The 22,474-nt window shown below is 40.2% G+C and overlaps 1 protein-coding gene across 1 annotated transcript in view; it reads right to left on the reverse strand.

Annotated features, from left to right (window-relative positions):
• Positions 1-11,541: 11,541 nt before the first annotated feature.
• Positions 11,542-22,474, reverse strand: part of pskh1 (protein serine kinase H1) — a 47,954-nt gene continuing 37,021 nt past the window's right edge. The window contains exon 3 of the mRNA XM_041192533.1: positions 11,542-14,673. Coding sequence (XP_041048467.1) covers positions 14,356-14,673 — 318 coding nt within the window. The 3' untranslated portion in view covers positions 11,542-14,355. The remainder of the gene's footprint in view (positions 14,674-22,474) is intronic.

A 22,474-nucleotide genomic window follows, 5' to 3' on the forward strand; every position in this document is an offset into this window, starting at 1 on the left:
CCTCACCTCCGGTCGGCGGCAATGGGATACTTGCTTGTCCCCTTCTCGGCTGTGAAATCGCTTTATCATGTTGACATGACACAGCCTTTGCTTTTTCCCCCTATCTGAGGTCTCAATTAGATAGTTCACTTCCCTGAGTTGCTCTGCTACTCTGTACGGGCCACTGAACTGGGCTAGTAAGGGTTCACTTGGTATTGGTAGGAGCACTAACACGTCATCTCCTGACTGAAAGGTTCGGGTCTCGGCCTTTTTTTTATAGCCTTCTGGGAGATTTTTAGGTGCTCTAAGGCCACCTCACAGGCTCTCATGAGCTGCTCCCAGAATGCGGCAACGTAATTCAACATGGAGTACTCCTCCTTCTGCTCTAAAAAACCCTCTTTGATTAGTTTCAGAGGCCCTCGCCCTTGGTGCCGATAAATTATTTCTAACAGAGTAAACCCTGTGGACTTTGGTGAGACCCTGGTAGCGAACCGAAGGAAACCTAGTCCTTTGTCCCAGTCATGGGGGTGCGCGTAGCAGTATGCCCTGTTTTTAGGATTTGGCGGCACTCTTCTAGTGGTCCCTGGACTGTGGATGATACGCTGAAGACTCCAGTTGGGTCACGTACAGGTTACCCATGACTCCCTGGAATATCTTGGACATGAAATTTGAGCCCTGATCCGACTGGATCTTGGTGGGTAGACTATAACTGGTAAGGATTTGGGTCAATTCCCTCACTACTGTTTTGGCAGATATGGTTCTGAGGGGAACTGCCTCTGGGAAAGGGGAAGCTTTGGATAGGGACTCCACACAGTCCACTAACAGCTTGCTGAATGGCTCCCCAAAAGCCGGCATGGGAATCATTGGATCAGGTCGTATTGCAGGTTGGGGCTTACTCACAACCTGGCACATGTGGCAGGTTCTGCAAAACCTTACTACGTCCCTGTGAAGGCAAAGCCAGTACAAATGCTGGCTGATGCAGGCTTGTGTTTTGCATATATCAACTGCCATTGGAATTTTGTGAGCCAGCTGCAAGATTTCTCCACAGTACCTCGGCCGCATACCACCTGGTCAATCACTCCTCTTTTGCAGGTCTGTGAGGGGGCCTCCATTTCCCTGTCAGCATGTTATTTTTAATGTAGTAGCATTCAGGGGCTGCTTCTGCCTCAGCCTCATTGTGAGCAGTCTGAGCTAATGTTTTTAACTGTGGGTCAGCTTTCTAGGCTGCAACCAAGGAAGATCTATTTATCACCTCCTTCTAGACTCCCGAGAAAGGTTGCAGTTTACCAGGCTAGAGGGCCTTCTGATTGCAGTGCCACTTTAGCCACCAGAGGGAGCTTGTCAGGCCATAGACCGGGTTACCACAGAGTCAGGGAAAATGCCAGGCACTTTTCTCCTACAGCTGTTCAATCTCCTCGACCTTAATGGGCTTCTCTGATGCCACTGAAAATGTTATTACCTTTGACCCTGCCAGGTCATTGTCGAGGAGCAGGTCGACCACAGGCAAACTGGGGACAACTGCTATGGTCACTGGCCCTGATAAAAGGTCGCTCTCCAGATGTACCTGGTATAGGAGAATGGGCATGTACCCTCCTTCAATCCCCTTTACCAGCACCTTGGCAGTTACTGCACTCTCTGGTGGGAATTTCATGCCTTTTCCCAGCAGTAGTCTGGCTGGCCCATATCCCTCAGCATTACTACTGAGTGTCCCACACCTGGGGAAACTTGGATACCTTTCCTTCAGACACAAAATCCCAGTAACCCTCAGGGATTTGTTTAATTTCATCTGCGCTCTCAGGAGTGCCCCAACAGGGATTCACAGCCACAGGCAGAGCCAAAGTCTGGTCTGCTATGCTCTCTGACTGACTCCCACGCCCTGCTCGGGGTTAATGTGCCCTGATAAACCCCATAGGTTTTTCCTGTAGCCTCCAGTAGTTGACCCAGACATTTCCTACCTTCCAGTAGTCAAAACACACAGGCTTCTCGGTTTCACTTTTCAGTTCAGCACCACCCTTTCTATCCTGAGGAGGGCGCCCAGAATTTCCCTCTCTCCCATGGGTGCTCAGTTTCCTATCATGCTCCCTCCCCTCTATCCTTCCCAGTTGGATGGGGGTGACTAGGGGAGGGTCCTCCCGGAACAAGGGTTTGTGGATCAACTCATAATGGTCGGCCAGTGTGGCTGCTTGCCTGGCCCCTGTGACTCCCTGCTCCTCTAGGTGTGTTCTTATTGGGAAGGGTAGAGACTTTTTAAACTCCTCAAGGAGAATTATTTCACACAGGTTTTCATAAGTGGCTTCTGTTTCAAGTGCCCGCTCCCACTAGTCAAAAGCAAGTTGCTTAATCCTTTCAAATTCCAGGTACGTCCGGTCAGGCCATTTCCTGAGGGTACAGAATTTCTTGGGCACTAACTGATATGCACTTAATATAGCCCTTTTTACTGCCTCATACTCACTGACATTTTCTTCAGGCAGAAGTGAGTAAACCTCGTGAGCCTTTCCTGAAAGCTTACTCTGCAGTAATAGAGACCACTGTTGGACTGGCCACTTGGACTGCTGTGCTAACTGTTCAAAAGACATAAAGAAGGCTTCCGCCTCTGCTTCATTAAATTTGGGGATTACATGAGCAAACCAGGTTACCTCGATCCTCAAATCTGAGCTAGTGGCTTCTTCAAGGCACCCAGCAGGGTGCCTGCTCAGTTCAAGCTGTTTTAGTTGAAATTCCTTTTCCTCTCTCTCGAAATTCTCTCTTCCCTTGTGCCCTTTCCTGAAATTCCTTTTCCTTTTCTCTTTTCTGAAATTCTGATTTCCACTTTACCGGTTTAATTTCCCTACTGCTATGCTATCCCTTTCATTGTCCTCAATTACCACCCGTGGACCATTGTCCGCCCCTTTTAAAATTTCAGGATTTCTGGCTTTTGGCCGAAATTCAAATCCTAAACACCTCGCTAACTCTTTTAACTGTTTGAAGGACAGAACTTTTAGATCCTCAGAAGTAACTGCTGCTGGTTCTGCTAGAAAAGTACTGGCATCAAAAGTGGACATTTTAACACTTCAGTGGTATAGACTCAGGGCCATTTTGCAATTTCTAAAAAAATTGATTTCAAAAGCACAATTTACTTTCCCCCTCTAATTCATTTGTTTCGTCTGTGGGGGAAAAATATTCCAGACTCTGAGCCCCCAATTTGTTCAAATCCCAGACGAGCACTCCAATTTGTTACAACCAACCCGCAGGTGACGTTCCCCAAAGTTGTTGATCGAGGTGAGACCCCTCAATTTGTCACCGTCTGGCTGGGACACCCCCAAATTGTTATGCCCCAGGTGAGGCAGATGAACTGGCTCCCTGTCTTTTTTCAGCCACCGCCCTTCTGTTGGGGGCAACAAGATTTAATCTAAAAAAGGTCCCTTTCGCAGATACTTTTTTCCCCAGACCCAATCGATCAGATTTTTAAGGAGCCAATTTGATCTAGAGTTAAAGGTAAGAATAAGTTTATTAACTACTAAAGGGAAGAAAGGATAAAACACATGCATATATGGTCATAAAGGTTAAAAGAAAGAATTTAGCTTGAAGTTAGTGAATATATTTTATATATATATATAAATAATATATATATATATATAAAATGGTAAAAAGAACAGTCCTTGACTCATGGGGAGTAGGAGATTGAGCCATTGCGATCCAAGACTCCAACAGAATTGACCTCAGTGGGCGGTAGGTTTCGAGGTTCCAGAAGTGTTGACTTCGGTAGAGGGGGAGAGAGATCGGGATACCTGCAAAATGGTGATTTACAGGAGCAGTGTGTGTGGCTGTTACTTCTGAGTCAAACTTCCAGCACTTGCTCTCTCAGAACACCCACCGACAGACACTGGGGCAGCTTTTCAGCTCACTTTTAACCCTTTCTTTGTATATTCTAAGTGGGAAGCGAATTCACAAATCCGTCCGGGCATTGCTCTCAGGATTTCTTGATGAGATGATACTCATCTCCCATTATCTCTACCAGAGAGAGCAATTAGTTTCTGGGCATCTTTAGGAGTACCTTGTCTGTCAACAGGGTGGGGTTCCATTACCTCTTGGGGAGTCACCCTGCAGCATTCCAGCCGGTGGCTTGTGTGCATTTTTTAAAAACTCAGGTCCTGTTTTTAAAGTCCAATGTTTCTGGATGTAATTTGGTGCTTTTTCTTCTTCATTATCATGACAGAGGCTCACCAAGAGTGCACTGGAATAATCAGGTTTAGGGGTAACAAAGACATGGATGAGGGTTTCAGCTGCAGATGGGCAAAGACAGGGTCAAAGTCAGGTGACATTATTGAGGTGGAAATAAGAGTATCAGCATTGCATGCGGCTTGAAACTCGCCTTCAGGTCAAATATGATGTCAAAGTTACAAACTATCTAGTTCAGCCTCAGACAGTGGTAGAAACCTGCTTGAAGGAATTCACACATGGAAGTCTGAGAAATATGGGCACATATTTGGGAAGTGACAGCACATTCTAGCACTTAGGAGAGAAAAGGGGAATTGGGATATGGGCAGTAGTTTTTGAGAAGGGTCAAAGGTTGGCTTTTTGAGGAGAAGGATGATGACCGCAGATTTGAAGGGGATCCAGTCTAGCCATCCTGGCAATAAAAATAGAACATATTTTGGCACAACTTGCAGTGTTATCAATGTCTGTTTTTTTAAAACAGGACCTCAGCTAAACGGCCTTAGGCTTATTCAATTTGAGTGCTAAAGATAATGATTAAACGGATAAAAGATCATTTTCATCAACATGAATAAGACTACTGCCATTAATGTCAGCCAGAAACCAACGTGATTGCAAATGGAGCTTTAAGTGCAGAGTGGATAGGAGCACTTGTTGAGGGGATCTTGCATAAAGTGCAACTCTCTAAGGAACAGTGTTTATCTCTCTCTCCTTGAGCCCCCCTCCTCTCAACCCCCGGTTACATTAAAGTTGAATAAATGTAGAAGAATGTTTGTTTTCAACCTGCCTTGCCCAGTACTATTAAATAACTGCAAAGGGTCATTGAGTCTACACAAACTTCATTTTACAACATTTAAACTCAGAGGCAACTCAAGTGAGTAGTATTCTTTTTAATTGACAAATAAGGTGAAATACACATAAAAGTTTACTACACGCTAAATCCCAGGATAAATGTACCGAAGAAAGGAAAAAGCGAATGAAAACTTCACTTTAATGTAATACCATGGAGACATTTACCATTACATACAAATTAAGCAGACTGAATACATAAAATAAATAACTTCCATAAAATATCTAACTTTTGAGTTACAGATTAATGCTCAACAAAAGTGATCTACAAATGATAATTGTATTTATTGACATATTTATAAACAATTGTAGAAATAACAAAAGGCAATAAAACTAAACACAATAGTTTCTAAAACAGCAAATCCAAAAAATTCTTGTGAACCGGCCAGAAATTGAATTTGGCAAAAAGGCATTATAGGGATGCATGTCAGATTGGCAACTGACTATTCCACATTGCAATGTCTTAGTATTTGGTCCCAGTGGTAGACAAAGCTGCCTTTATTATTTTTACAATGTATAAAAAAAAATGATGGGCCGCTTTAAATTAGCACATTGTATAGAGTATTTCATTTGCACTAAAGTGCTTTGGGAATTTAGTAAGATGCTTGCTGTGATACTGTGAACATTATTAATAAGCGCATAAGTCACAGGAGCTTTTCTGCAGTCAATCAGATTAACCGGCTATACTGCAATGGGAAGGCAATTATCATAGCCCTGTTCTGTATTAGTACAGCACTGATTTGGTGTCCAAACTTTTGAACTTCCAAACTGCTCATCTCCTACTTTCGTTGCTACCTGCCCAAGGTGGAAATACCTTCCCTACTATCAGCATTCGTAAGCTTACTTTCGTAACATTTTATGTTCTGGACCACTATTAGGAAACCATCTCCACAAACATCACAATGATTTCATCTTAACAGTGGTCCTGATTAATCTAGTGCAAAGAAAATACTCTAGTGTTTCTACAGGTTAGGAGGACCCACAGCAATAAATTCTCAACTGACCCATTCATCTGCAAAGTCAATTGAAGTTCGCACATACACAGAATTGAGCAGGTCTAGGGAAAAAGTCCCATCTTCCATTTCACATTCATGTTTTATAAATTCAAGTAAAGCACATTATTGCATGCAGTGTGTCATTTGGATTTTTAGTAAAGCATACTGGTGGGCATGAGAAATTTTGATCCCATGTCCATTTAAACTGTACAATAATCGATTGCGTTCTTCCAAGTGTAGTTTTCTCTCCAGAATGCACTTGGAGCTTTATAACAGTGGAAAGTACAGATGCTGAAAGTTCAACTGACAAATCAAATGTACAGCACAACATTAATGCATATTGGCTCAAGTGTAATTATTTTATAGTGGGCTCACACCAATGTGCTAAATAAGCCTTGTGACAACACTGATTGCATTATTGTTTTTCTTAGAGTGGAGGATTTTTTAAAAACTGGAACAGAAGGAAAAAGGCACCACTACTATCATGGCTTGAACATATTGGTACTGGATTTCTCGGCTATCATGAAAAAAATCATTCTTGACATACATCAATAGTGAAAATAAATTTATTTACTTGGTCTGATGTTTACCAATTAAATTAGCATATGTGGGAAGCTACTATTGAAAAAACTGGTACACATCTTCCCTACTATATTTTGGTTTTTAAACCACATTTCCAGAGTAAAAAAGCAAATAGGTGAATTTATTAACAAGTTTAAAAATTAAATCAGCAAAACATGTGGAATGTGATTTTGTATAATTTAACAGCAATTTAAATAAAAACTCAAAGCAGTACCAGCAGTTAATATGTTAAAAACATCATTTTAATCCACACAGCATTTGCCTTGAAATATATTGTATTTTTTAAAAAGGGGAACTTGAGCAAATAAAATAATTGGAGAAATTCCTACTTTAAATTCTTACACAACATTCATCGCATGAATACTGAAGTCTCAAATGATCTTGTGAACAGATAAATTATCCAAAAGGTTTTATGTTCAGTTGAGGCAGAAAAAAAAAGACATAATCAATAATATTCTAAGCAACGTATTTCATTAATGGAGCAATAAGACTTCCCAATAAAGACAACAACATAACAATTGCAGGGCCTGCTTCTTCAGTGGTATCATAAACCCAATGTTCCTTTGGAATATAGTAGGTGAATTTTACTAAGTGATAGTTTCTTTGATTTACTGGCTCTTAATTCACAGCACTTACATAGCACATATTTACAATAGGTACAATTAATTAGACTTCGATGAAATCTAATTTCTTTTACATATAATACATGAAATGAACACAGGTTGCCAGGAGTTCTTGTGCAGTCAACCTAGAAATCCAGAAACCAGCCATGAGTGTGAACTATGCCAGTAATGAAGTAAGAGTGGTCTCAGGATTTTGTCTATATTCAAGCATACCATGGAGAAAGATGTTTGGAGTTAATCTAAAGCTCTGCTCAAACTTAATTAGATTTAGAAATTAAATGTGTGAAGAGGTCAGTTAGTGAAAAGATAACAGGGCTAAGGCTGTGGCTAAAACCAAAGTGACCACTTCTCTTTCATTAAAAATGTGCATGGAGTACAAATTTCAGCTCTTGGGACAGAATCACGATTGTCCCAATTCATTTGGTGAAATCACAATGAAGGGGAAAATAATGACAAAATGTCATAAGATCAAAACATCTAATGACACATGGCAGAAGGTTATTTGAAACTATGCATATTGAGGATTGCATATGAAATGTGTTAAGTTTGCAATGCATCCTAAAACTTTATGTTTTTGTGACCGCCCACAGAAGCTTCAAATTAATATTGGCTCTACATACGTCAAGATGCAACTTTTGACCAATTTCAACAAAAGTAAAATACCAAAATTATTTACCCAAATACAAACACTAATGATGACAAGAAATCAGGTGAATTGTATTTTTTGCTCCACTCAGCAGCGGTCCTTTAGGCAGAATACAATAAAGCCATCATTTTAGCCCTTCAGTAATCGCATGAACCCACTTCAGAGAGACGCACCCGTGTCAATTGCTATCAGAGACAGTTTCACTTCAACATCAATATTATATGAAGCAGCATGTGAGCTCCAATTTACTGGTGTTTAGGCTACACTGGGAGAAGCTCACTGATTCAAACCTGCAAGCTCATAACCACAGACCATAAACTACACATATTTTTACAGTAATCTACACTGCTTATAGTACACCCTAGTATCATTGGTAATTGACCATTAAAAACTCAAACTCAAAATGCTGATAATGTAGAATCTTAATTGCTTATGGTGTGGATGGTTTGGCAAATATAAAGGATCAGAAATTAAGACTGTTGAGAATTTTTAATGGCATTTTTGATATGTCTTGTTAAACTTCCTCTACACTCAGCAATACAACAATTAGCCAGATTTTATGCTCATTAACAAGATTTCTAACTGGCCAGAAATTCCTGACAATGTTTGGTCTCTAAAGAAAAATAGGTTTCCGTGGTGAAGAAAAATCATGCAAAGAACTGGTTACATTACAGAAACATTAAAACACAAACCACTGATGTATGAATTGCTTTTGCATATCCAAACTGGTCCACCAAACCCAACGTTCTGTAATGAAGAGTATTTTCACAGCCGAAACATAATTACATTTATCACACATGCAGTAGCTAGAGGAAAATTTAATTTTCACCTTTGGGAAAACAATTAGGAAGGTACTAATTTCAGTCGGTATCTACCATGAAATAGCTATTACTGGTCATACTCAGGGTATGACATTCATTTTGAGAAGCCAGAGAATGTGATTATTGATGGGAAGTTATGAATTTAGCTCCCGGCGACTACATACCTTGCCCTATCTAGCTCCACATTTATAACCCATAGTGTCTTCTAATGATAGCAATGAATTCCCCTATCTCACCCCCTCTCCAAAAAGAGGACTGTGCCCAGCGTTAGAAGGTATTTTTAAAAAAAATTCATTTATGGGATGTGGGCGTTGCTGGCTAGGCCAGTATGTATTGCCCATCCCTAATTGCACTTGAGAAGGTGGTAGTGAGCTGCCTTCTTGCATTGCTGCAGTCCATGTGTAGGTATACCCTCAGTGCTGTTAGAGGGAGTTCCAGGTTTTTGATCCAGTGACAGTGAAGGAAGGGTGATATATTCCTAAGTCAGTATGGTGAGTGGCTTGGAGGCAAACGTCCGGGTGGTGGTGTTTCCATGTATCTGCTGCCCTTATCCTTCTAGATGGTAGCGGTTGTGGGTTTGGAAGGTGTTGCCTAAGGAGGCTTGGTGAGTTTCTGCAGTGCATCTTGTAGATGATACACACTGCTGCCACTGTTCGTAGGTGGTGGAGGGAATGAATGTTTGTGCAAGGGGTACCAATCAAGCAGGTTGCTTTGCCGTGGATGATGTCAAGCTTGAGTGTCATTGGAGCTGCACTCATCTAGGCAAGTGCAGAGTATTCCATCACACTCTTGACTTGCGCCTTATAGATGGTGGACAGGCTTTGGGGAGTCAAGACGTTGAGTTACTCGCCACAGGATGCCAAGCCTTTGACCTGCTCTTGTAGCCACAGTATTTAAATGGCTAGTCCAGTTCAGTTTCTGGTCAATGGTAACCCCCCCACCCCCCCACCAAGGATGTTGACAGTTGGGAATTCAGTGATGGTAACGCCATTGACCATCAAAGGGCAATGGTTAGAATCTCTCTTCTTGGAGATGGCCATTGCCTGGCACTTGTGTGGTGCATATGTTACTTGCCACTTGTCAGCCCAAGCCTGGATATTGTCCAGGGCTTGCTGCATTTGGACATGGACTGCTTCAGTATCTGAGTCGTCGTGAATGGTGCTGAAAATTTTGCAATCTTCAGTGAATATTCCCACTTCTAACCTTAAGATGGAAGGAAGGTCATTGATGAAGCTGTTGAAGATGGTTGGGCCAAGGACACTACCCTGAGGAACTCTTGCAGTGATGTCCTGGATCTGAGATGATTGACCTCCAACAACCACAACCATCTTCCTTTGTGCTAGGTATAACTCCAACCATTGAGAGTTTTCCCTTGACTGCCATTGACTCCAGTTTTGCTAGGGCTCCTTGATGTCACCTTTGGTTAAATGCAGCTTTGATGTCAAGGGCAGTCACTCTCACCTCACCTCTAAGTACAGTTCTTTTGTCCATGTTTGAATCAAGGTTGTAATGAGGTCAGAAGCTGAGTGACCATGGCACAACCCAAACTGAGCGTCAGTGAGCAGGTTATTAATAAGCAAGTGCCACTTGATAGCACTATAGATGACCCCTTCCATTGCTTCATTGATGATCGAGAGTAGACTGATGGGGCTGTAACTTGACATTGCCGGGTAGATGCCAGTGCTATAGCTGTACTGGAACAGCTTGGCTAGGGGCACAGCAAGTTCTGGAGCACAAATCTTCAGTACAATTGCCGGAATAGTGTCAGGGCCCATGGCCATTGCATTATTCAGTGCCTTCAGCCACTTCTTGATATCACATGCAGAGAGTCAAATTGGGATGTGATGCTGGGGACCTCCAGAGGAGGCCAAGATGGATTATCCACTCGACACTTCTGGCTGAAGACTGTTGCAAATGTGTCAGCCTTACCTTTTGCACTGAGGTGCTCCTCCATTATTGAGGAAGGGGATATTTGTGGAGCCTCCTCCTCCAATGAGGAGGTTGATTGCCCACCGCCATTCACGACTGGGTTTGGCAGGACTGCAGAGCTTAGATCTGATTTGTTGGTTGTGGAATCGCTTACTGCTTATGCTGTTTGGCATGCAAGTGGTCCTGCGAAGTAGCTTCACCAGGTTGACACTGCATTTTTAGGTATGCCTGGTGCTGCTCCTGGCATGCCCTCCTGCACTCTTCATTGAACTCTGGCTTAGTGATAATAGTAGAGTGGGGGTTATGCTGGACCATGAGGTTACAGATTGTAGTTGAGTACAATGTTACTGCTGCTGATGGCCCAGTCTTAAGTTGCTAGATCTGTTCGAAATCTATCCCATTTAGCACAGTGGTAGTGCCACACAATGCAATGAAGGGTATCCTCAATGTGAAGACGGGACTTTGTCTCCAAAACAAAACTGGTCACTCCTACCAATGCTGTCATGGAAGATTACAGAAGATTTATAAAACTGAATGATTTTTAATATACTTAAAAGGATTACTTCCACTTTGATTGCTTAATATTGGCAAACGACTATGTAGCAAACTGATAAATACCAAACAATAAGCAAAAGGACACAAACATAGAGTGTGAGCAAGCTATTATTCAACTATGCAGAAAAATATCAGAACATTAAAGGACCCATGTTATAAAATCCTTCTAAGGGACTCAAGCTATTTAGCTAGTTTCAACTACCAGTGTCATATGAGGGGAAAGAAAGACTGCAGGCAAAATTTGCTGGCAAAGGATGAAAATGCATCTTAAGTTATGCTTTTTTGATGTGCAAGAACAATGGCCTTTTTCTTTAGATATTTTCAAATTATATTAATATATAATTTTCAACAATTTATATAGTGCCATTAATGCGGAAAAGCTTTCCATGGTGCTTTACAGAGAAATAATCAGACAAGAACTCACACTAAACCAAAAGTTTAATCAAAGAGGTTGATTTTAAGGAGATTCAAATCATTGAAATTTACAGTGCAGAAAGTGACCATTTGGCCCATCATGCCTGTGCTGGCTCTTTGAAAGAGCTATCCAATTAGTCCACTCCCCTGCACTTTCCCCATAGCCCTGCACATTCTTCTTTCTTAAATAAATGTCCAATTTCCTTTTGAAAGCTGAACCTTCATCCACACCTTTTCAGTTAGTGCATTACTGATTTTCACAACACACTGCATCACTGCATGAACAAAATTTTTATTTCTCCACTTAGAGGAGGAGAGAAAGGGAGAGGGAAGGAATTTCAGAGCACGGGACCTATACAACTAAAGGCAGGGCTGTCAATGCTGAGGCATTGGAGCGGGAAGCACAAAATACCTGCCAGAGAAATATAGAGTTCAAGAGGACGGTGAGGCAAGTTGGAGGGCTAGAGGAGACTAGATAGATAGGGAAGGGTAAGACCAAGAAGGAATATAAACGTAAGAATAATAATTTTACTTTGGAGATGTCAAGGGACCTGGAGTCATCGTGGGTTAGCAAGCTTAGGGGTGAAAAGTAAGTGGGACCTGGTGCAGGAATATCATAAGTATGAATCTGCATAACAGTACTATTTACTGCCCTGTGTCAGAGACAAATGCCTCACCAAAGTATGACACAGTTCAAACTAATACGCAAAGAATTAGAGGACAAATGATCTTCATTCAAAACAGTTGTGTTTTGAGGATGGACACAGGTCTGTACCTGCACCTCCATTATTGGGTATGGTGGCTCTAATACCCTTGAGGAGGTAAAGACTAACCCAGCTGCAGAATGACAAATTGAATAAGTCATCCTGGGCTGATGTTGTACACATACTACAATTGAGGTCTGACAACAGGTCACCTGCTTACCCACCCACTCAGCCTGGAAATCACATGTGAAGATCCAGAGGAAGAAAATAAACGCAGTTTTAAAACAGAATTTAAAATAGGTTGAAAGAAGCTATGGGTTTGTTCAAATTGAGGTTATTGCTTGCATACATTTGGTATGGCAGCAACTCACAATAATATCCACAGCTGACTTACAACATCATCATTAATTGAACAATCTCTCCTCTTTCATCTCACCTGTGATACCATTAAATTAAAACGGGCAAATTTGAAAATGGGCTAATTCTGCTTCTAATTATGACTGCTTTTGGGATACTCATTAAAGGCACAACCACAAACTAAATTCATGATCACTTATTTGGACATGCACACCTAGGTTAATGAAAGGGCAGAGTTAGGTGATGACACCTCTGCAGAGGGCGCACGCCATGCACATGCAGTTGCAGTGCCTGGGATATCACTGCCAACGATATCCCAGGCAGTTGTCAACATCAAAGATGGTACAGGCCAAACACAGCCAGGAAAAAAATTACACCTTGAACTGGAAACTACAAACAATGCTATACCTTCTTCTCTAAAAAACACCTGCATTTTTTAAAATAAAAATTGCAATGCTTAAGCAGATTGAGTATCAGGTATTATTGCAGGAGATCCATGTTGTATCTTTCCTAGGAAGTGTGCAATGGGACAATGTGCAGGGAGTTTTCTCCATGTCTAATTGTGCTGTAAGTGCAGGAGAGGGGCAGCAAGTGAGGTCTCCAGCAAGGGCAATGGAAAGGATGGTAAGGGCTCAGGCAAGAGGCTGTGAGCGGGAGGCACTGAGGCCTCGGTGAGAGGCATCACAGGATGGCAGTCGGAAGGTAGTGAGAGAAGTGATAAGGGCTCAGACCAGCAGTGGACAGGATGGTGCAGATGCAAGCCATATTGCCACCACTGTCAACATGGGGTAAATCCATGTTTGCGCCAGTGGACACTGCATCAGGAGTTATAGTGTAACAGAAGAACTATTGATGAAGTGCACATAAAGTTAGTGCATGCAGTGATTGTGATTTTTGTTTTTTTAGCCTCGTGGCTTATTAAACAATTTATATATGTAACAAAATATTTTTGCTGAGAAAAATTGAATTGCTTTCATTGCATTCATTGTTGAATGCAAAAGAAAGATGTGCAACTGTAAGAAAGAGTTTAAAACATAGAAAAAGTACAAGTTTGTAAAAAGCTGCCTTAGTATGCATTCCTGGTGCACCTACATCAAACTTCAGACATTTCCTTGGCAGGTTAAGTATCTATTATGCATATTTGAGTCAGAAACTTTCATTTATATCTTGGATGTATTAAAAACCAGTAATGGTTTCTTTTGCAAAATGGGAGTCAACGTTACCAGATTAAGGTATTGAAAATAGTGTATATGGAGAAGACAGCAATACAATTACAAACACAAGCTTATAAAACTGGAATTAACTGGAACTTATGAAATATAACCAGCACATCAAGGCTCAGCATTTCTAGCCCTTTTTAGAGCAATTTTAGATATGCCAATCAAAGTTTACTCCTGTAAATGGCCTCATTATGTACAGTAGTCATTTAATCATTTACATTTAGCTAATTTAATTAGAAAAAGTCTTATTGGCTCAATATTTTCCACTAGAATTTTGAACATTGGTCAGTTTTATCTTCTGAGAGTTAGCAATTAAGTTTGCAGTAACAATTGGAAATTAATTCAAGCAATTTTTTCTTTTAAATTGGCAGGAAGTGGTTTGTGTAAACTCTCCTGAATCCACAATGGTCAACTTGCTGTTGAGAGATACATGAATAAAAAGTGCACAGTGAAAGGCAACATTGTGTAAAAATGCTCCAAGTCCTTTTCAGCCCTCGTACTGCTGTTGGTACCGTAAATTAAGCTCTCGCAGTTCCCGCTCTCGTACTCTCCGCGACTTGTTGGACTTTGTGGACCGACTAGATCTTGTGGACTGGGCTGACTTGATGCTTTGGCATCGAGATGAAGCTCTCTTCAAAAGGTTCTGAGATATAGAGCGATGCAGGTTCTTCATAGAGGAGGAGGCTGCCATGCTTACTATCCAGGGGTGCTTCAAGGCCTGGCCCACAGTCAGTCTTTCACTGGGATCCACAGTAAGCAGTCGGTCTATAAAGTCCTTGGCTAGGTTTGAAACACTGGGCCATGGCTATAAGCAAAAAAACATAAAATCATTACAACTGCAGGATAAGTCTGACAAATCACTAAAATTACATTAGCATTTTGATAAAATTAAAATAATAAGTCAACAATGAGAAGAGAGCACTGGATACTGGTGTGAGAAGAATGCCAGAGCTGTTGGGGGGGCAGGGGGGTGGAGGTGGAAGGAGAGCATCAGGAAAAGCAAGATTTATGCAGTTACTCATTAAGTTTAATGAACATATAATAAAGTATGGCTTTGTTACTTAGGTGACAATTGAATGTTCATGAATGGACAAACAGCATAACATGAAATTATACATGTACAAGGGAACAAAATTTCCCATTTAAAATATATTTTTCTCAGGAAAATGAACTATAGTGCTTGGTAGTACAGAACTTGAGTATTGCTGATAAAAGAGACATGTTGTCAAAGCTTTTCATCTTGCACTCATCAGCACAGACACAAAAAATGCCAATTTTCAAAGGGAATACCAAATTATAGTGCATGAGAAAAGGGCTGCCAACCAATCAGCATTTCACAACATGGAATTCTGGGTGTTTTACTGCCATTTTGGACATCATGTTTCACAGTACAAATCAATTATTTCTGTAATATACTTGGCTTTGGGACATTTGTGTTGCAGAATTTGGTGTGAAGTTCTAGTTTTGGCGGTATTGGATACACAGACCTTTACAAGGCTTTTTAAAAAATTAATGTACAACAACACTAATTACAACTACAATCTGGCAGTATTTCACAAAAGGAATGAAGTTTGGTAAATTGTGAGTGGGTTCATTAAAAGGATGAAACAGTATTCATTTGTCTACATGTCTAAATAAGCCAAGTGGCCTATATAACAGTCTTCAACGCTAGTTTATTGTCTCAAACTCTGAGATACTATGATTCACCAATGATTCATCATTAGATAGCACCCTGCAAACTCATGACCACTACCACCTAGAACGACAAGAGCAGCAGATAGATAGGAACACTACCACCTGTAAATTCCCCTCCAAGTTACTCACCATCCGGACTTGGAAATATATCGCCATTCCTTCACTATGACTGGTTCAAAGTCCTGGAACTCCCTTCCTAACGGCACTGCGGGTATACCTACACCACACGGACTGCAGCAGTTCAAGAAAGCAGCTCAGCACCACCATCTCAAGGGCAACTAGGGATGGGCAATAAATGCTGGCCCAGCCAGTGAAGCCCATATCGCATGAATGAATAAAAAAATATGCTACATGAATACAAATATTTGTTTTACACGTGTAATTCTGAAAAAAGATTTTTTTCCCACATTCACTCCCAAGCACTATAATGCCAAAACCTACAGACACACCAGTCCTCTACATCAGAATGAACTACGATGCCGAGTGTGTGCAATTTTGTCTGCAACACTGGGGAAAATGGAGTCACTATGGCAGACAACTCGACAACGATAAGGGCACCCATCCTCTCTGGAACAGTGCACATCGCGGGGTAATGACAATCAGATACCCTGCACATTTTGTTTTCTATTTTTAAGTCACTTACCCCAATCCCCCTAGCCTAACCTGTGGCTAGGAAGTTCTGGGCTTTGCGCCTCTCAATAGCCATATAATCTATCAGTTTAGCAACAAGTAAGAAAATCTCATATCTCTTTCCCAATTAGATCAACAGCCATTTACCGTAGCTCCTTCAAAACAATAAAACTCATTAACCCACAGTTTCATGGTGTTAAGTCCACTTATTTGCTTTGTTATGCCTATTCCAATTTTAAAGCCAGCAGCAACGGGGCACATTTTGATTCCTTAAACATCTTACTATGTGTCAATCTAAGATTTATACACTGTTAATCGAAGTTAACTTGTGTTCAATATAATAAGTCCTCTATGTATTTGGCACTTGGGCATAGCTTACTTAGCAAATGAATAGTTCATTAACAGGGCCAATACCAGAAAGATTCTGGTCCAAACCTTTGGTGCCCTGGGACAGCAGAGTTTCTTTTCAAAATTCACCAATGCAGCTAGATGAGGGTCAATGTCATTGCTTGGGCTTCAAATTACACAGCTGTCTGGTGGAAGTCCAATTCTTTGTAACTCGAGCTGCTAGATCAGTTGGAAAGCTTTATGCCAACTGCTCAATGTTAATCTCTTCTCCAAAAGGAGCACAGAATCTGCAGAGCCTGCTAGTGTAGTATCAGGACACAGCCCAGGATTTCGAGCAATGGTGTAGAGAAAACAGTGCTGACTGACCTAGGAAATAGCCTGCTGTTTCTGAAAACCATGGGATATAGTCAGAAATGCATATATATTTGACAGTGAAAATGTTGGATTCTCCAGAGTGATGAATTAATGAGGCAAAACACATATTCCATTCCACACCTCATTTCCTCCAGTTCTGCACACTCAGCAGATGCCAATTTTCTGGTAAAGAATGCAGATGCTGATTCTATAAAGTTAAAATACAGCCAGTTAAAAAGTACATATGCACGATTCATTGATGTTGGGGTCAAAATTCAAGATAGGAAAATTGAGGCAGGAGAAAGTGAAAACTACAAAAATTCACTCCTGACAAATGCACCAGTATTCAGTTGGTATTACTCACTTTAAGCAAAACTGATAATTCTTTTGTTACAGTCTTTAATACTTTTCACTCAGGTCTAAATATTTGAACTTTACTTTTCCACCAAAGTGGCTCAACTGTAATGCAATAAACAAAAAGTTTATAATTGCTGCAAAAATATTTTTTGGAGGGAACAGTTGCATAACTTAAAGCAACAACAAAATAAAACTACAAAATTTGTTAGACTATTACTGATGGTCTCTTTCAGGAGGTATTAGAATACTCCAATTGTACCACTGCATATTTTTATCAATTGCACCAAAATATATTGCATTCTATTTTTACATTTGCCATACTAAATATGTGGCTTCCCTGGACGCACTTACAGCAATATGATTGCACAACTGCACAACACAGACATCTTATCATAGGATTGATTTAAGTTTCTGCCCAGGATCCAAATAAAAGAAAACCTTAACACAAGCAGCATTCACTCATTTTCGGCGTGCATGTTTGAGATTTTAATTTCATAGTATCAAAGAATAGTACAGCACAGAAGGAAGCCATTCAGACCATCACGTTTGCATTAATTCTTTCAAAGAGCAATCCAGTTTGTCCCGCTCCGCAACTCTTTTCCCATATCTCTGCAAATTTTTCTCCAAATATTTATCTAATTCCCTTTTGAAGGCTATTATTAAATCTGTATCCAACACCTTATCTGGCACCCCATTGCTTGTTGGAATATCTAACTAGGTCAAATAACTTTTCGCAATGTGACATAATAATTCTGCATTTGTTTGCACCACTTTATAGAAGATACCCTGGAGGCAATGAAAACACTCTTTGCAGAGGTGATGCATATTCAAAAACTTACAAAAAGCTTACATTTCAGATAGCTTACTACAGCTGTCACAGCTGGAAATACTGGAAACAAATCCAAGATTAAAATGGCCACATAACTAACAACACACTCCACACTGGAATGATTCTGCAGAAATGCGAGGCTGATCATGAAGGATAAGAGCAAAACCCCAATGAATACTGAACAAGCTATATTCTAAACCATTGCAAAAAATGTTCCGTAAACTGTGAATAGTTTAAATGTTTGCATGGATTTTCTATTTCCAGAGAAATAATTACCGGGTATTCAAAGATCAATTAATGGTTTAGCAAAATCTGTTGCTACAATATGTTTAAGTATCATTTCTGTAGTTAGTATAATGTGGCTATTTTTGAATATAAGATTGCTTATTTGTGCAAGCTGTCTTGGATTCAAGACGTCTGGCAATGAATTTGCAGAACAGGAAAATAAACCATATGTTATCTAGTCAGTGAAAGTTCCATATTCTTTCACTTCTTCATTGAACGGCTCATGCGAAAGACAGCACCTGACAGTGCAGAATTCCTTCAACAATACAATTGAGTTTCAGTCTAGATTACGTGCTCGATTCCTGGAGTGAGACTTTATCCCATGACTAACTCAGAGACACGAGAGTCATCACTGAACCTGATCAGGTAGATGCAAAGATCCCATGACAGTACTCCAAAAGAGTGGAGTGGTCTACCCAGTGTCATGACAAACATTTTCACTTCAAACAAATTAACTGAACATTTATTTCAATGCTGTTTGTGGGACTTGCTCTATACAGTATATAGTATTACAGCTGAATGTTGCTGCACTATAAAAGGTTACATTTAAGTACTTGAGTGATAATGTGGTTTAATATCAATTTACTTACAAATTCTGCTACCAGAAAGATTTTATTTTACAAGCAATTGGGAAACATTGCTGTAATAATTCCCAATATATTCTGGGACCTTTGATTAGCAGCACATTTTTTTTCCCCGGTCTTATTTTAAAAACTAAAGCAGCTGGACAATTTTCAGTTTATTAAAATATCATTTGTCAATTCTGATACATTTTAAAATTAGGCCAACAAATTGTTTACTTCAAAGGGAAAATTAGTAATGATTGTATTTAAAAGCCGCGTTTTTAACCAGAACAAAACTAGAAAAATAATGAGGCTAAATTTGATTTGCAACCTGCTATGAAATACTTGCTATGGTGGCTATTTAATAAGAACAGGAGTACTTAAGGACATAAACTTTGAGGTCAGAGTTCATTCCCTTTTCTACTTCTCACGTGATTTTTTTCACGGCAATGATACTGAAATTATAATGATTGTTTACACTCAGGAGCAGAGCTAGATCAGAAGGGCAACTGAAGATAGATGATGAGAGAGTGCATTGATGGAAGGTGCTAGACAATAGTCTCCTATAGGGATAGATGTTCCTAGATATTTACCATTAGATTGTTTGTCACGCATTGCATTGGACAGCAAAGGAGATACTTCTGCAGTGGACAGAATTTACAAATCACCCAAGATAACTTTTGAGGGTTGTGACAACCGAAGCAGTTCTAACTTATTCCTAGGCATACACACAGAAAGGCACAGGGACTGATAGTCATCTAATATACATTGAAACAGCAATAAGCGCCCCTTTTTCAAATCTCTCTGTCTGACAATCAGAATCTACTGGCCTTTATTCTCCATCAAGCTTTAGAAAGAATGTCTGTACACCACTTGAAGAATAATGAAGTGAATCCTTTTTATTAAAAGTGAAAGCCTTATCTTTTCACAGCATACAGCTCTATTTCAAGTTATCTTCGAGTATCTCATTCAGAAAAGGTCAAAAATACTCAAAAGAAATCCTATATGCAACATTGCTATTCATCGGTCTCAGCTTTCCTTACGTCCTTCCCATTTCCCAACAGAAGTTTTGTCTCTCAGATTCAGCTACTTTGATGATTGGATCATTGTAGAACAATGTAAATTGAAGATAGTGGGACATTGGAGAAACCGTTACTGAATTCTAAAGGAAACTGGGGTAAAGAACAGGGGCGCCTCAATGTGCAAAGCTGTTAACTGAAATGTCAGACAGCTCCATCACTAACTTCAAAAAGTAAGCAGCCAGTCTACGAGGAAATTCACTTGTAATACTTGAACAATTTCTGGATTTACATCAGTTTCAAAATTTTGGTGCAGCAAGATATCCAGCATCTCCATATAATAATTATTTTCCACAATTACAACCAGATTTCTTTACATTTAATTTTAAAAATTAGCCAATATGATCAGGGCTCTGTTAAGGAGACACTATTCTGTGTACGTAATACAATTTATAGATTTGACAGTACTTGTCATTTGGAACTTATAAACTAAATTACACCTGCTAGACAAAGCTTACAAAATATTTGCATATCTGGCTCACTGAGAAGAATGCATAATGGAGGAATCTGCACTGTGTGGCAATTTGGCTTAGCACAATCTCCTTTCAACTTTCAGGTCTGAAGTTGAATTCAGCTCTGGCTGATTAAAATGCATCCCTCTGCCAATTAAAGGGTCCCATGTGAAAGAAGTGCAGAATTTAAACTCCTGGAGCCACCAGTGAGATGAGCTTTCAATGCCACCCGAAGTGGGATAAATTAATTGATTTTATTAAGATTGACATTAAAACGTGCATTTCTGGCTTTAGAATAGACAGATGTAGTTAGGAGAGGTCTTTCTAGGCATGATGGGAAATTTAGCCAATACAATGGATATGACGGGATCCTTAGCCCAGGATAGTTCCGGAGGCAGTTAAACCAACAGTTGTAACAATAACAGCATTCACAGACATTCATTGCTGAACAGGACAAGGGGGAGATAAGGGGGAACTGAAGGCTGTACCCAGGGGTGAGATAATAGGAACATCTGCTGATAGAATAGTATGGTTAGTTAAGAAATTAATTAGAAACATTATTCTTCCTAGTTTTCATTATATTTCATTATATGTGCTATGAAGCCCATATCGTGGAGAGGCGCATCATAGCAGGCTGTGGTTCTCTCTCTCCAACATATGCTTGAATAAAACTCTGCTTACTGGAAAATCACAGACTTGAGTGGTCTTTCACACCACAACATTCCCTAGCTTGCAGGTTAAACCATAAGACGTAGGAGCAGAAAAGGCCATTCTGCCCATCGAGTCTGTTCCACCATTCAAAGATCATCCTCAACTCAACTTTCATGCCTTTTCCCCATAATCCTTGATTCCTATTAAAAATCTGTCTATCTCAGCCTTGAATACACTTAATGACCCAGCCTCTACAGCCCTCTGTGGTAAAGAATTCCACAGATTCACTGACCTTTGAGAGAAGAAATTCCTCCTCATCTAATCTTAAATGCGCGACCCCCTTACTCTGAGATTGTGCCCTCTGGCCCTTGACTCTCTCACAAGGGGAAACAACCTCTCAGCATCTATGCTGTCATACCCCCTAAGAACCTTATACGTTTCAATAAAGTCATATCTGATTTTTCTAAACTCCAATGAGTACAGGCACAACCTTCTCAACCTCCCCTCATAAAAAAATCCCTCCATACCCGGGATCAACATAGTGAACCTTCTCTGGACTGCCTCCAATGCCAGTATATCTTTCCTTAGATAAGGGGATCAAAACTGTTCACAGTATTCTAGGTGTGGTCTAACTAGTGCCTTGTATAGTTTTAGCAAGACTTCCCTATTTATATGTTCCATTCCCTTTGAAATAAAAGCCAATGTTCCATTTCCCTCCCCTACTACCTGAACTTGTAGGCTAGCTTTTTGTGGTTCATGCATGGCTTGAATGTTTTAGAATGTGAGGTGTGAAGAAAACTTACATTTTTAGATAAATTAGAGTAGTTTGAATTTCAAAGAGATGATAAGATGTTATACCTAACCAGAAGAAGCCATGCCAAACTGTGTTTATTTTTCCCAAAGGTTGCTGATAAAATTAGTACTATGAAAAGATTTGTATTATGAGAGCGGTAAGTTCCAAAGACATTTCAGAACGATGGAATTTGAAGTAAAAAGGGAGAAACATGTATAAAGGAAATGAGGCTATGTGTAAGGAGGAAGGAATTCTAACATCTAACACAAACGTGAAAAGCTTCCAGCCTCTGTACACCAAATTGCTGTCTACAGGAACCAAAGCCGAGAAAACTCACTGTCCAGGGTATCGTGTTGCTTTGCCTGGGTCTGTTTAAATCTATTTGTTTTTACTGTTGGCCTTAGCAGAGATGTAATTGGGAGTCAGATTAATTAAGGGTTTTAGGAGTTATTATAGTAGTAAATTGTAGATCTATGTATGTGCTTGAAATCTTTTCTTTTATTAATAAATCACAGAATATCACAGTGCAGAAGAGGCCCTTCGGCCCATTGAGTCTGCACCAACACGTGA

The sequence above is a fragment of the Carcharodon carcharias genome, chromosome 7 (genome assembly GCF_017639515.1).
Source record: "Carcharodon carcharias isolate sCarCar2 chromosome 7, sCarCar2.pri, whole genome shotgun sequence".
NCBI lineage: Eukaryota > Metazoa > Chordata > Chondrichthyes > Lamniformes > Lamnidae > Carcharodon > Carcharodon carcharias.